Genomic DNA, 16414 nt, shown 5'->3' with positions numbered 1-16414 from the left:
ATAGTGACAAGACTAATCGTTCTCTGTAGTAGTGATCTCCTTTCAATAGACTTATTTACAACAATACTTATAAAATCATTTTTCTAAAAAATCATGTAGTTTTTTGTCTATTGACAAATAAATTATTAGTTACTTACTGCATTAAGTAATTTAAGAAGGGTGACCAGGTCTTATTTTTATTAGTTCTTAAAATAGGATTTAAGTTTGACACTTAATTGGGTATAAACCAAAACTGATTTTATGCACAAATAACATAAATCATCTGAATTAGACATGGCATAAGTTCTGCCATATAAATTTTGCCTCAGCCAGACACCTCTAGGCATACACATGGTCAATACTCTCTGATGCCTTATATTGGGCACCAAAGTGTTGCAAGTGTTGTCAATGATAAAATTTTCTTGTTTGTGCAAATAAAAACTATTAAATTAGATTTACATTTATATGTAACTATTTATATTTTTTTTAAAAAACTATTTATATTTAACGTTAAGCCGAGAATGATGATGATGATGATGTAGCATATGTATATATTATATATATATTTCAGTTAAAAATATTTAGTGTATGTATACAAAAAATGATACATGGATATGTCGCTGCCTAGATATGCCATGGTGCTGGAAGAGGGCACCAAAAAAGTGGACAATGCAGTATTTTTTCAAGCCCTGTCACAATTAGATGCCCGGGACCCAAGTATACTTCAGGAATTTATGGACAATTATCGAAATGTGAAGATAAAAGTTATTGGCTTAAGTGATTGCTTACGATTTCATGAACGGATTTCTGATTCACCAGAATTTGATCAGTTTGCTGTCGATTTATGGAGAGAATTTTACATTCAGGAAGATATCATACAAATAGCCTTTCTTGAAGATAAAGAACCTATTGAAGTATGTTTAGGTCTTTGCATTCTTGGTTGTTAAGGACCAAGCATTACTTAAAAAGGGTTATAAAAATTATATTTAACCGAAAATAGGTTTAATGAATTGATTCTTGCTGTCCAGTTGTGTGAGAACAGTTTTGATATAATTGATAATAGTTGAGGGGTATACATAAATAACGCCCCTAAAAGGTCTAGATTTTAAGCTCTATCCTCTTCCCTTATTTTAGATTCTTGGCAAGCTGGTAATGCCCTACACCCTTGTGTTTAAACATATGTGTATTATCAAAATATAATCATTAATCATAACCCTTGTTCTACAGTTATATATCTTAAGTGTAAATTATCTTGTTTATTGCTGAGTACTACATACACAGTTTGTTGTACGTAAAGAAAAGATATTTTACACCCCTAAATTTATGAACCCTTGACCATCATCATTTAGGGTCTTTTCATTGGTGCAAGTTCGGGTCGAGTTTATTTGTGTGGACAAGCAGATGATTTCTCTCAGCAAAAGGTACTTTGCATGGCTGCAAATCTTCACAAATTAATATGGCGAGGACCGCAGCAACCTGTCACTTACAAGTCAGGATGCATGTTGGATAGCTGCTATGGTTGCTTTGATCCTGTTGTGAGACACAGAATGTTTCGCTTTAAACAATTTTAAATACTTTGAATAAAGTCATTCTTTTCTGTTTAATGTTATGGAAAGAAAAATATTTTTATTTTTGTATTATTATTTTTAAGTTAAATAGTAAATAAAATATATAGTTATTGTTTACATTCGAAATACCTTACGTGTACGAATTTTCAAGCATTGTGCAAAAATCTGGAATATATAAAAAGTGTAGCTATTACAGGGTGACCACTACTTCTGGAAAAAACTCTTGGAAATGCAATATACTCCTGAAAAAAATTCGGAAAAACCCTGGGAAATGTATTTTCCAATTTTTTTGTTTATATTCAGTTTTATTAGTCGTTAGGTTATTGGAATTCTACTTTTTTTTGCTTTGTTCTTTCTCATTAAAATTTCTGTTTTTGTCAAAAGTGCTTCTAAAAAAGTTTTGAAAACTTCTGGAACTTACTTTTTGAAACCTCAAAAACAGTATGTGCGAAAATCAGAATTTTTTAAAGTAAATACCTTTACTCTTTTTACTATTTTTAAAAGAAAAAAACTTCGCGTCTTCGGTGTGAAAGTAGTGCGTCTGAAAATTAGTAAGAACTTTGTTTTGGTGTTGTCTGTTCCTTCCGCTATTGAGAAGCATCCTTTTCTGATGTTAACATATGTAAAAACAAGAAACAAACATTGACAATATTATACTTACGATTTATTTTTATTTCAGTTTGTTTTAAAAGTTGGGAAAGTAAATTTGTGTATTTCACATTTCTTGTTAATCATACACTAATTTTCGATATTTTGACGTTAACGAATTTTTACTGTGAAAATCCTTCCATCTATATGTTTATTTATCAGATATGAATCTAAATTATATATAGCATAACTCATGTAATTTGAAATCTTAGGGAACAAGGAATTTGTAAGGATTGCATGTGCAGCTTTCGTGTTTTAGTTTTCATTACTAGTTTTATAAGAACAATGAAAGTGGTTATGGCTGAAGAATTAGAACAAGTTATGAACAACAGGCTAAAATGTGAAAAAAACGTGAAGAAAATAAAAACACCTTGCGAAGCCAAATTTCCTGGTTCTTTTAAGTTTTTTTGGGTGTTTTTTTTTAATTTCGAATTCCTGAATTTTACATTCAGTCTTATATAGTCTTATAATATACGGATATACAGTCTTATCTTAGCGGGTTATTTTTCGAGTTCAGTCCGGATACTTCCTAATAGAATATCAATAGAATATCAATAGTCTGATAGACTATCAATAGTCTGATGAAGACCTCCAATACGGAGGTCGAAATATTACCATAAAATATATATATGCTGAACGACCATGTATATGTTTCTTTAAAGTAAAAAAATAGGTCTGAAATAAATTAAAATTGTTAAAATAAATCTTTGCAAAAGACCGTAAAATTGTTTATCTTCATTCATCTGAAACTCTACAAAAAAAGTATATAATAAATAAACTTAAAGTTATGGATGATACATACATACATTTGCAAAGTTCGCAGTTTTCATAGAAGAAGAGCTGGGGTTATGTCAGTCTTATCTTTGCGGGTTATATTTTAGAGTTCAGTCCGGATACTTCCTAATTTAGAAGGAATTTATTTAGACAACCTGACCCGCATTTCCTAGACAACATGAACCGCATTTCCTAAATTTAAACATCCTTTCTATTTCCTCGATACATGTTTTTATATATTCTATATGTAAAAAAACAAAATTTTAATTGGGCCTGGCTATTTCTTTTTTATGTTTCTTAAAATATATAGCTGATTGGAATAGTCTTCCAAGAAATACAATGCACATATAAACTAGGAAGCATACCATGTCTGTGAGGTGGCGATGGGTTTGTTGACAGCATAGATGGAGAAAAAGGTGACAGGATCTTGGATAAGACGGTGATTGGTTTATTCGAAAACTTTAGTATCATTCAAAGACAGCAGGAAAAGTCAGCCTGTTTTTATTTTAAAGGTATAAATGTTTGTAAAAGTTGTTAAAAAATTTATGTTCATTAGCAGTTCATCTCGATGTTTCTTAATGTTTCTAAATTTTTACTGGATTGAACTTTATGGTTCTTATATAAAAAGCGTGTAATGTAATAACACTTAACCTCGGTCTCGTATGTTACAAAGTTGTTTATAAAAAATATATTTAAGCTGCATTTCTGAATTACTGCTGCGGATAATATTCAAATATCCCGATTTTGAGGAGGCGAAAGTTGCGCTTTATGTGTTGCGCAAGACTTTTACATACCAAAGTCATTTGTCCATGTGTACCTTACCTCCCCTACACTATCAAGAAGAGTGAGCTGGATTGTCGGTCTCAAACGTAATCTATATTATTAAGTATATATACAGTAGACGTCCGTTAATTCGAACACGCAAGGGACTAAATTATTTGTTCGAATAAACGAATGTTCGGATTATCGGAAGTTCAGAAAAAACAAGAATTCTAATACACGTTTAAAGGTTTTATGCTAATATACTTTATTACAACTTTCCTACAACTTTTTATAAAAATCTTTTAACGTTGTTTGCTTTTTTGTTTGCGGATAATTCTGGTCAACTATGCGATCAATGCGATTAGCATACGATTAAACCGTTTTCCCGTCATGTGTGAAAATAATGCAAATTGCTTCATTATTTCTACAAGATCGAGAAAATCGGGCTGGGACACTCCACAGGTTCATCTTCAATTTCTAATGCACCATTATTGCCATCATCATAAACCGTTACTGTCATGTTCCATATCAAATAAATTGGCTATAATTTCGGCGTTAGAGGGAGGCTGTATAAGCTGCAATTTCTGCATCAACCTCAGTGTTGGAAGACGCATCTATGGAATCTACAAAAAGATCGGGTTGGGTTGTACGAAGATTCTCAATTTCTTCTTCCACTTCCTTGAAAGCGTTATCATCTTCAGTAATGAAGCAGTTAACAACTGTCTTTGTTGTCACTGCATCCCAGGTTGTAACTAGCATTTGTATGGTGGTCGAGGAAGGAAAGACTGGTCGGTTCGCAAAAACAGTCTAATTCTTTCTTCGTGCAACCAAAGACGGCAGCTGCAAAAGTTGAAGTGACAGGGAAAATAGGCGGTGCAAGGCCTTCAAATTCCTTGTAAATTTCATTTTATTGAAAATGCCAATTTAATTGATAAATTGAAAGAAATTTTGCCACCATTGATGCAATAAAAATGAAAACGTTTTTTTTTTTATCTTCCCATAAGATTTTATCTATGGATACACAAAAGTTCGTATTAACGAGCATAACCTTGGGAATAAACAATTGTTCGAATTAGCAAAATGTTCAAATTATCGGAGCTTAAAATATAAAATTTTATTAAACCAAACTCAAGGGACTTGGCAATTTGTTCGAAATAACGGAAAGTTCGAATTAAGCGGCATCCGAATTAACAGACGTCTACTGTATGGTTAAATTCGCGGAAATTAATTGTAAAACTCAACAACGAAAAACATTCTCATTTCATAATAAAGTAAAAAGATAATTTCCCGGATTTCTTTCAAACAATTTAGACAGCATTATATTTCAAAATTCTTTTCAAACAACGTTGTCCTTTCAATGTTTAAATTTGCAATAAAATTTTGTCAGCCATAAAAGTTGGACAAGAATTGTTTCACCCGTGTAAAACATTTAAACATCGATGCTATGACAACTTTTTGAAAGTACTGTAAATTTTTCCTTTATGTGTAAAATAAACATACCGTATTTCCTCTATTATTTCCACATCTCTATTAATCTTGGCACGGGTCTGCAAAAATATACTCGCATGGAAGATGCTGTAATTGCTATCGAGTCTGTACCGTATCTGCCACATAGCAGTCTAAATAGCATTTTACAACACAATTCGAATGCATAAAAGTTAGAATTTTAATAGTTATAGAAGTTGAGTTTTTCATTGCACGAAACAGATTTGACCTACATCTATGTTTTTATGCTTTTGTGCAATAATCCTGCAGCGGGGTAACGGAGCAAACAAAGTATGTTCAAGATGGCAGCGTTCTCCGAATTTTAACTGGCTGTTTAAAAGTTGCCGCCTTTTAACACTTGGAAAAGTTCTCATCTTCCAAAAGCTACAAAATCCAGGCTTAGAGGCAACAAAGATACTAATGCGCACGCGCAGATACTAAACACTGGAAGGTGCGATAGTTCGAAAAAACAAACGTTTGGAATCGTAAAATTTGATCATCTAGAAATTTGAACATAAATACTTCATTTCCCAAGTAAAAAAAAATAATGCCAGGAATACAGTTTTTCTCGAACAAAATAGGATGGATGTTGCGTATCATAAACAGAAGGAATAAAAAACAAACTTTCTTATTTTTAATTTTTTTTAATGTTGCAATATATATGCATGTATTTTTTTTTAATTCACATTTTGGGACGATGTAATAAAAACGCAGCCTCATGTTAAAGCAAAATTTAAAAAGCAAAGAACAGAACATACACAAGAAAAAACAGATGTAAGAAAAATACGATATGTGTTCTTGCCAAAAATCTTTTTTTTATTTGATATAATCGTAGGAAGCTCGTATAGAGGAGTTGTTCTTAATAAATAACTCTTAATATACATGTAAAAATTGGAAATTGAACAAAGAATTGTTTTTTCTTGCCAAAAAAACATAACTGAACATAAGAAAGGAGAAGAAACATGTAAATATAGTTTAAAAACTGGCTAGTAACCGGATAACTTTTATAGCTCAAATCAAGTTAATATATATAATTCAGGTCTATTTCCCCCACCCTGAGCAAAAATCCCATATTCCTGAGCGTAATATTAAATATAAAATTCGTTGAAATCACACATGCAACAAGAAAATTACAAAAGATAGTCCACGAAGAAAAAAAACGTCGACTTCATAATTCTAATAATCAAAAATAAAACATGAACAAAAAAAATTCAGTTAGCTATATAAATGTTTGCGCATTGGGAAGAGACAAAACATCATGGCTTACCGCAACGCTATATCGTTGATTTTAAAAATCACAAATGCAAAAGCAAAGGATTACAAGTCACTCTCTCCATATAAAGCAGACGAGAAAGAACGATAGTCGAGAGCTCCAGGGACACCGTCTGGTCCGGTATAGGCTGACATACGTGCGATACAATACTCTGCTTGTTCGGCTGGTAATTCACGTCGCAACTCATCAGCAGTGATGTAAGGCTGAAAAATTACAGCAAATATGTTAATAATCACGCAAAGTAAATGTTAACATAATAACATACATAGAGTTTATCTAACAACTTTTCATTACCAAAAGAATTAAGCGAGGGAATTTTTATTTTCCGATGTCCATTTTCTCGTTCATTTCAGTCGTTTTTATAAGCACCAGTAATTATGACTTTTAAGATAAACACTCGCTGCGTAGTAACTTCATGGCGTTATACACAAAAAATCCAAAATTAAAGAAAAGCATTAAGGATCTAAAATCCAATCGACGGAAAATGAGAAAAAACAATACCTTTTCACCAGCAAGAATTCTAAAGGATTCCATAACTTGTTCGGCAGTATCTGTGTCTGCTGACTCTCGTGTCATGTAATCCAAGAAGGCTTGGAAGGTAACATAACCGACTTCGTTAGGATCAACCATCGCCATTATACGATTAAAAGCTGCACTTTCCTAAAGAAAAAAACAAGACGTAGATTTAATTTTATTTCCATTGTTATCAGGACCCATCAAAGTTAGTTTTGTGGTTACAGAAACAACCTACCTTGTCCTCGATGTCTGTAGAATGACCCAAACTGACCAAACATTGTTTGAATTCTTTGTAATCGAGCTTATTGTTTCCATTCTTATCGAAATGGTTGAAAGACGTACGTAGTTCTTTTATTTGATCTTCGCTCAATCCAATCGAATCTCTCATAAGGATCTGCGCGAAATTGAAAACATCATCCATAACAGTACTCACTTACCCCCTAGACTATCTAAGAATCGTTCTTCCCAATTGTGCATGTTTGGATATTGTTCTAATCACCCCTCTCCATTTATTACTTTAAGATAAACTTAATTGCTTGTAATCGAATTAAAACCGTATATCTGAACGCAAATAGTCTGAACAAAAAATTAAGAACTTTTAACCGAACTACCACACTTAACACCCCCTCTATAATTAAAGATTATCAGTAATTTTTCCACCCCACCCCATTTATCCTCCAGTTTATTTAGTACTCTAGTCTGCGCCTAAACATCAGAGGTTGTTACTTACCTGGTTTTCCACCTCATTTATGTTTCTTGTAATACCAGTGAGCAGTTTCTCAAATCGAATGCGGATCACTTCCATGGAATATTTCGTGTGTGGATTTTCGAAGATCATAGCCTCTTGTACATTCTAAAAATGTTAGAAATATAAACACCAACAGCATAAATTTAAACTCTTTCTTTCAAATACATACTAGGAACGTTGTGCATCTTTAGAAAGAAATTTAAGCTTTCTTGTACCGTAATTCCTCTTTTTAGCCATTTTATTAAATTTTAGAGGTTTTTGACGGGGGCTTAATAAAAGAGGGGGGTAAATAAATAATAGAATCTATTTTTCAAATTATTACATATGTTAACTTCGTCTGTTTCATCATCATCTTAAAGGGAGGGGGCGGCTAAAAAGAGAAATTACTCTCTTAATAGCTTTAAAAGTTTTTTTTGGTAGAATAATTACAACAAAATTGTGTGCATGCAACAATGAGAGCGCTTCAAAATGGACCCATTTTCCAACATCTTTATGTACATAACTATTTACCGTGTTTAGATTGTCAACTTGAATTATATGTTCTTTGTAATTGTTGATTTCTTCATTCAAACCTCTTAATTCGCGCAATTGATCTTCCAAAGTCCCACGGGCATTCATACCGATATCGATCATGCGGCTATTTCTCTGTTCAATCCATTCTCCCACTTGGTTGGCCATTTGTGCAAACTGTACACGAAGACGTTCGTTGGTTTGTTGGCGTTCAGTTTCATCAGAAAGCAGTTGGTCACGTTTTGGGATCAGCGTCATAATCTCATCCCATTTAGCAATTAAGTCCTGAAAAATAGCAAGATAGATGTTTCCTAAATTTTTACTTTTTTCAAACTATAGATTTATTTTTTAATTTTTTCCTATCTAGTTTAAAGTCCTGTTAATAAGAAACTTTTAGCTAGAAAGCAATGCTTTGGTGGCATTATTATCAATAGTGATCAAATGAGATAAAATGACACAGATTTTCTGAACAAGCTTTTTTGTTGAAAAATTTTAAGATTTTGGCAAAATTTCAAACATTTTTATCTAGTTTCTGCAAAAATCTCCCTACCTCAATCTTAGTGTTGGTGTAGGGATTCTCCTGTGAGCTCATTTCATTAATAGCGGCCTGAAGAGCATTAATAGAATCATATTCTTCTTTCGCAGCTGGCATATTTTCCTTGAATTTTTCTTGAGCATCTTTTAAATCTTGCACTTCCTCAAGTGAATGAACACTGAACATATCCATCAAATCTTCCTTGGCACCGTCCATCCAATTGTTAAATGGTGAAGCTTTCTTGGCATATTCCAACCAGTAATTATCCAATCGTTCAGCAATCTCAATGGCAGCAGCAAGGTTCTGACTTCGGGAGGAGGTCAAATCCCCTAATGAATCCCACCCATTGCAGATACTCTGGCAACGTGCATTAACTTCATCAACTTTGCTGTATCCCAATGTGTTTAATTCTTGAGCAATGGCAACAATCTGTTCAACACGATCTTGTTGTGCAGCCAAGTCAGACTCAAAGGCTTCATGTCGCTTTCTTGCAGCCTAAAATGTAGATAAATCACTATAAATTAGACTTTCTATAATGTTAGATCACTGAAACATGTTTATCATAAAAATATATCATACCAATAAAGTGGCAAGAGAAGCTCCCTCAATATCATTCGCTTTCAAATATTCATCCTGGCCTTTTGCCCAAGCCTCGTGAATGTCACACTTGTGCTTAAACTTCATTGCCAAATGGTCAAGTCGCTCTAACCTAAATAAAAATACACATACACATATAAAGATTTGGCTTCTCTACACATGGTGCTAGCATTTTTAAAACTTATTTTCTTAACACACATGATGCTGGCATTTTTTAAAACTTACTTTCTTAATTCATTCAAGATCCAATCTTGAAAGTCTTTCTCTGCTTGTTCTAAATCTTTCCATGCCTTATCAATATCCTATGCAACAAAAAAAACAAGGAAAAAGTTAGTTCACTATGTGCAAGTATTTGACTGTCAAAAATCATTGTTTTACTTATACTCGAAATATATGTTTTAAAATTTTGCGTTTTTCAGTGATTTGTAACAAATAGGATACCATGTTTGAACAAAAATGGTCTGTTTTTTGAATTTTTAAAGAAAACAATAATGGAAAATTGCAATAGAACTTAACAAATGTATTTCATACTTTATCAATATTTGTATATGATTTAAAGTTAAATCCACATCATTTGACACTTACACTGATCATCTTTCCTTCTGCTGGCATATACAATGGACGATTGCTGAGTCGAAGTTTGGTCTGCAGAGTGTTGAAAAGGTTTTCCAGTTTTGATTTGTCATCTACTTTAGGTGGTTTTTCTGTACCTTTGTAGTTTCTGAAGTCGTTTAATCTGTCCTGTAAACAAATAAAATAAAAAATAGTTATTCATTGTGACTGGTTAACCTTTTAGAGAATAATCAGTAAACAAATGCTATTTGTTCATATAATGTATAAATTTTTTTTACCAGACAATGCATGGTACTGGCAACAACAAAAATGATACAGAAATTTCTGACAAAAAGGGTTTGTCTCTAATGCCCCTTTAATGATTTATAATTTTTAACCAGAAATTTCAATTAAATATATTTCATGATAGACTAAAACATTTTACTAAGAAAGTGCTACCCTACCTGCATAGTATTGAGGGAATTATCAGTGTCTCGGTTTTCTAACTCTGGGATTTTTTTGTTAATCCATCCAAGTAAATCAGAAGCAAGGTTTTCATAGTCCTCCATAGCCTTTTCATTTCCTTGATTTACATTCAATGCTTTCAAAATACGTTTTGCTGCAGTTTCAGCCTAAAAGTAAAGAAGAATTTCAATTGTAAAAAATGTATATCTGTCAATGTATATCTGTTATGCAGAACTAGCTGTTAGTCTGTGGAAAATTTCATGGCACTTGTTGTACATAATTTTTTGCATTGCTATTTTCTGCATATTTGTCATTTGTTTACATGAAGTGACAAAATTATTCTTGGATGGGGTTATTACTATAATTACATATAGGTTTAATGACATTCTCCATTACAAAACCCCTGGCTCCTAAATTGACTCACAGTGTATTATAATATAGATAAGAAAATAAACTTAAAATGATTTAAAACTAATATTATGCCAGTCTGAGAGACAGAAAGAGTTCAGATGAGCTAAGAAGCAGGCTAAGTCTCTGTAGAATTAAAGATGTTATCCAGATAAGAAGATTGAATTGGCTGGGGCACTTGGAAAGAATGGAGGAGGATAATTGGGTAAGAAAGTGTAGAGACTTGATAGTTCCTGGGGCAAAGCCCAGAGGCAGACCGAGAAAGACTTGGCAGGAGGTTATAAGGACAGACTTGATAGAGAGGAAGTTGAGTTTAGATCTAACACAGTCTAGATCAGATTGGAAGAGGGTCATTAATATACCCCGTCCAACCCATGCTAGCATGGAAAACGGACGTTAAGCCGAGAATGATGATGATGATGATGATGATTATATATTTTTTAAAAAAATACAACCGAAAACCTAACTTTACCTGTTGTGAGCTAGAGAAAGCATGATAATAACATGAGACATATGTCATAACAGCACGTTCATCAGGTTTAACTTGATTAACCATATCTAAATACAAAATCACAAAAATTTGAAAAATCTGCAGCAACACTTCAGGTGCAAATGTAGGATTCTTTGTAAATCAAACTGATTTCTCTAGTTGTTTCCCTTTTAAATACACATCAAAGTGATCTCACACTAGCTCTAAATTTCATAAAAAAATCCACTTATGCAGAAAAAAAATTGAACTCTATCAATTTCAAAATGAACTGCTTGAAAATCCTGTGCCTCTATTATGTAGAGCTTGAAATGCTGACTAAAACAACGTATAGAATAATGTTCTTCAAGGTTAAGGTTTAAACTTGCAATGCAACTCAGATAGTAGCATATTTTTTCCAGGTTAAAATCAAAAGAGTAAAGTCGGTTTACAAAAATGTTTCACTGAAAAAAAAAAAAAAAAAAAAAAAAAAAAAACAAAAAAAAAACAGACAGTTGGGACCTTTGATTTGAGCTTTGTTATTATGATATATATGTAGGAAAAATAAGGCCATTTGTAATTATTGGTTTGTCACTTTCCAACTCACCATTTTGTTGCAGGGTCAGTCAACATATTTTTTTTTAGCTCTTTATCATAATAATTTTATTGTATCCTTGTGACCACTTTACTGTATTACAATGGATTTGACATATTAGGACATCCTAACTTTAATATACCTAGAAACGTCCGTTTTTCATTTAGTTTTGGCCTTTTGTGGCTGTAGCGATATAACAATCATGGGAAGAGCCCCATGACGCATTCTCATATGGAAGTAATGTGGTGTTTTCAGGTAAAATATTTTCCGCAACCCATTGCTAGGGAAGAATCAGAAATTCAGTTTTTTCTCCGTTTGGTTTATTGTATACCATGATCAACTAAAAAAAAATAAGTTAGAAAAATAGCCTACCTTCAGCATCCAACATTTTTGGAATGTCAAGATGGTTTTCTGCAACCTCGAAGGCATAATTTAAATTGTACATGGGGTCTTCCTAAACAGAAACAGATTAAAATGTACGTAAAAGAATTCTTAAGCAATGATGCTGTTACATTTTTTTCATAAGTTAGGCTGGAATAAGCTTACGCAAAAAATCTCAGTAAGAAGTAAGACAGCTTAAACATGATGATTAGAATGCAATCATTGGAAAGTGGAATATTCTATACTACGAATGTGAAGAAGTAAATAGCGACATATTTTCCCCATATTCTTTTATAACTTTCACAAAATACAAACTGAAAAAAAAAGATGTCATAAAAAATCAATGATAAAGAATGCTGCTGAAAATCTTTTTTCAAAATATGATAAACAGGATATCTTTAGTATTTGAACAAATGCAAGACAAGATATGCTATTGAAGGTCATGCTTTTTAAAAGAAATGTATACAACGTACCTTTGATAGTTTATCGTAATCAATAAGGTCTGGTCTGTGCCGATGAATAAGAGCACAGAATGCCAATCCATCTTTGAAGCTAAACAAGAAAGAGTAAAAATAAATGAACAAGCGTAGGCTGAATTTTTAGAAAAATGTACTTATACAAAAAAGCAAATGGAAGGATTTGAAATTCTAATATCTAAATTACGTTTACTAAAATATTTTTTTCCCAGTCTTAGGTGGAGTCCAAATTCGTATTTGAAATGCAGAAATTGTGCCAGATGCTGTGTGTTGACCACACACGACAACTCATATGGAACAGGCAGTTGTTTGTATTTTCTTATCAAGTAAGATTGGTAATATTTGTTTTTTTTCGAATATTCCCCTAATAATTGATTTTACTATTGTCAATGCTTTTAATTAAGCCTTTTTATGCAACTCGTTACAAGTTAAGAAATTATGAAAGCGAAACTTTCTACTATTATAATTAATGTTCTAATTAATTTTGATTAAACTTCTTCACTGATTAGCACTTAAAATTATCCTGCACTTATAAGGTGTTGATGATCACCGAAATGCCAATATTCATTGTCTTGTTTGATTTCTAATATCCAGTTGTTTAAGGCATAGGAAAAAAGTGAAAAAATCTGAGGCCTACTTAAGAAACCACAAAGTTCCTGTGTTTCCCCAATATGGGCATAAAATTTGTTGTTACATCAAAGGTTATAAAGAAAAAGGAAGTTCAACATAGTAAAATATGATTAAATTAGTGAAAAATATTTTAATTGTATTATACACAATTAATATCCATGAAAGCCTTTTCTAACATTATGTTCATATATCCTATTGACAAAGAATGCAACTCTGTTTGTTTAGCCTTGATTCAAGTACTGTTAGGAGATTAAAATATGTAACAATAAAAACCTACCTCATATGGAAATTTTGAACATTAACATTTTTGTATGGAGCTGTTTTTCTTTGACACCATAAAAGTAAGCCTTCCTTAGCAGAGAATTCTAAAAAAAAGTTATGCAATGAATTTTTCCACAACAAGAGGAATTTTGTTAAATGGTTGAACACACAACCAACTACACTTACCATCTACAGTAATATCCTGAATAGCAAATCTCAAAATGATTGTCCAAATCATACCAAGGGTCATTTTAAGATTTCCATCAACAATTTCTAAATAAATATACACATTAAAAATGAAAATGTTAATAAATAATATTTTACACAGTCTAGTGCTTATCTGCAGTATATAAGTCCTTTAAAATTTTAGTATATATATCATACCTTCTGCACCTATGGATACCAATTTAACACCCTTTGATAAAATAAACTCCAATGCTTTGTTAACATTTGAGACAAGATGGAATCGTAATCGTCCTCTTTCTGGTTTTGGTAATCGTTCCCCAGAAATGACTTCAAGTAATAACATAAGCTTAAGTCCATCACGAAAGTCTTCTTCTAGTGTTTCAATTTGAACATTAACTTTTCTTAAATGTGAATTACACCAAGCTGTAAATGTCTAAAATAAAACATAATTTTAATGTTTCTTTGCTAGCTAGTTGACTATAAACTCATTTCCTATTTTGTTATAAAAATTAAAAAATTTAAACCAAAAATTCACAAAAAACAAACATCTTAAAAAAGTTACAAGTTGGTAAAAATAATTTCAAATGTTCTTTTAGATCATTATTGGTGTTTCTTGATGATAACATTAAATACAACTATAACAATTTCCTAGCACAATTGAATAAAATAACTTTATTTTTGCTAGAACTTCGTGACTAGCTAGAATTATATTACTAAATCTTTTAAAGATGCTACGCTGAACGCGAATAAAAACTAAAACGTATACAAACCTTTCTTTGTTGCCTTTCCCAAGCGGGATCAAGAAGTTGCCTATCTTCTTCTCCATAATGATAACCAATATGTTCTTCCTCTGCAGCCATACTATTTATTGTCACTGTTCAAGCCAAGAATATGCTAAATGAAAGTTAGTCAACTCAACGTAAGGCGAGGCGAACCTTGTCCCTAAACGTCTAAATGCTCAGCGAATCACTGGCGCAGCCCACAAATCATCACGTGATCAGAAAGAATAATTCAAAATGGTAGCATGATTGAATAGTGGTGAATATAAACAAACGACAATTTAACGGAACTAATATCTTTTTTACATAATTTCTCTTCAGTATATATAATCATTTTTTTTCAAGGTAGATGAAATGAGATTTTGCAAAGGGATCGGCTGTAAAAAAACTCAAAATAGAAATAGCTGTATATAAACATATAGAAAGCATCCCAAATTTGAGGATCCGTTAAATTTCACGAGTTTACCTTTATTTAACTTTTGTTTTTATTCTATCAACTAATTATTTCCTCTAGCGAATACTAAATACACACAGTCTAACTTTTGAAGTAAGAGTTTTCTAACTTCAAAAGTTAGGTTTGAACATTGTTTGCGGTCAAGGAAATTATAATTTTGTCAAAAACAAAATTGATTAAAAAGGATTTATTTTACTGGGAAACCAAAAATGGAAAAAACACAAAATAAATAAATCAATTCAAGCATGACTACGAAAGTATAGAAAAGGGAATACGAGCATGAGCAGTGAACTTTTCTAAACGAACTTACTTACAAAAATTGAGGTGTTTCTCTATGCCTGACTTTATAAAATTAAATGAGACAGTTTTGAGAAAACAATTTTTCTTTTGTGAATGGATGAGTTACTCAAACGTCAATCACTAAATATTAATTGCGGAAGAATAAAACAATTCTTTAAGCTAAAATTATTTCCCGAATTACATCCATATAAGACGTTAAGGACAATGGCAAAATGACAATTAGCAAAGATTTTTAAGTAAATTAATTAAAATACCGTTATTAAGATACGAAACAACTTTCTTAAACGTATAAATTGAGTAAAATCAATTAGCAGACGTCATTCAATTTTGTGCTTAGAAAAGTAAAATTCCCTCCCCCACAAAGCTAAAAAAGGAATGAGTCTAGCATATGTGATCCATGAAATTCTTGACGCCTCTATTACCAACCTCGCCCCAGGGCTCTTTTTCTTGATTGTCGGAAAAAAGAGCCCTGGGGATGCTCTTTACATCACCTTTGGTTCAATTTTTGACAATGTTGTGAAAAGCTTTTGAAAATGTCATGATCGCCTTGTGTAAATACAAAAACGGTCGTAGTTTATTCGCATGACGTCCTAGCGAGTCATATTCTTATCTTCCGCCCTACACTTCACAAGCCAAATGAGTGTACTTATCTTCCACCCTGCATTTCACTAGCCAAACGAGTATATTATCTTCTGCCCTACATTTCACTGGCAAACGAATATAATTATCTTCCGCCCTACATTTTACTGATCAAACGAGTATAAATATCTTGCGTCCTACATTTCACAAGCCAAAGGACTTTCAAGTAAAAATTACAAAATAACTTTTTAATATCATGAAAATTAATTACATAGAAAAGCCACTTAAGATATTTGTGATAACGCTAAGTGCATTTAATTACACGTTTTAGCAATTTCTTCTGATGCGATAAGAGCAACTTTCTTCCCAGGCTTTTCCATCCCTTTACAACAGGAATCAGAACAAGTTACGAAGTTTCCCTGATGAATTACATAAAAATAAGTGCATGCAAGTGATTGAAATGAGGTACTTAACCGCACTTAAAATT

The 16414-nt window shown here is 32.1% G+C and overlaps 2 protein-coding genes across 3 annotated transcripts; one reads left to right on the top strand and one right to left on the bottom strand.

Moving 5' to 3' along the window:
• The first annotated feature begins 527 nt into the window (after window positions 1–527).
• Window positions 528–2439, top strand: LOC130656813 (uncharacterized). Its single transcript, XM_057459748.1, has 2 exons — window positions 528–893; window positions 1329–2439. The coding sequence occupies exons 1-2, from the start codon at window positions 588–590 to the stop codon at window positions 1548–1550; spliced, it is 528 nt and encodes a 175-aa protein (XP_057315731.1). The 5' UTR covers window positions 528–587; the 3' UTR covers window positions 1551–2439.
• A 3917-nt stretch (window positions 2440–6356) lies between these two features.
• On the bottom strand, window positions 6357–15482 carry LOC130656805 (alpha-actinin-like). 2 transcript variants are annotated; one of them, XM_057459734.1, is made up of 18 exons: window positions 15363–15482; window positions 14586–14709; window positions 14014–14248; window positions 13816–13902; window positions 13646–13733; window positions 12736–12814; window positions 12254–12335; window positions 11293–11378; window positions 10412–10579; window positions 9981–10136; window positions 9621–9697; window positions 9378–9507; window positions 8814–9293; window positions 8264–8548; window positions 7736–7858; window positions 7241–7399; window positions 6991–7149; window positions 6357–6692 (listed from the first exon to the last, which is right to left on the bottom strand). In XM_057459734.1, the coding sequence occupies exons 2-18, from the start codon at window positions 14673–14675 to the stop codon at window positions 6534–6536; spliced, it is 2643 nt and encodes an 880-aa protein (XP_057315717.1). In that variant the 5' UTR covers window positions 14676–14709; window positions 15363–15482; the 3' UTR covers window positions 6357–6533. The 2 variants fall into 2 exon arrangements, with proteins under 2 accessions (XP_057315717.1, XP_057315716.1); XM_057459733.1 differs by lacking the exon at window positions 15363–15482 and having other exon boundaries at window positions 14586–14776.
• Window positions 15483–16414: the final 932 nt, after the last annotated feature.

Source organism: Hydractinia symbiolongicarpus, chromosome 9, assembly GCF_029227915.1.
Source record: "Hydractinia symbiolongicarpus strain clone_291-10 chromosome 9, HSymV2.1, whole genome shotgun sequence".
NCBI lineage: Eukaryota > Metazoa > Cnidaria > Hydrozoa > Anthoathecata > Hydractiniidae > Hydractinia > Hydractinia symbiolongicarpus.
Note: the sequence above shows the minus strand (reverse complement) of the source record. Positions and strands in the feature narration are given on the sequence as shown.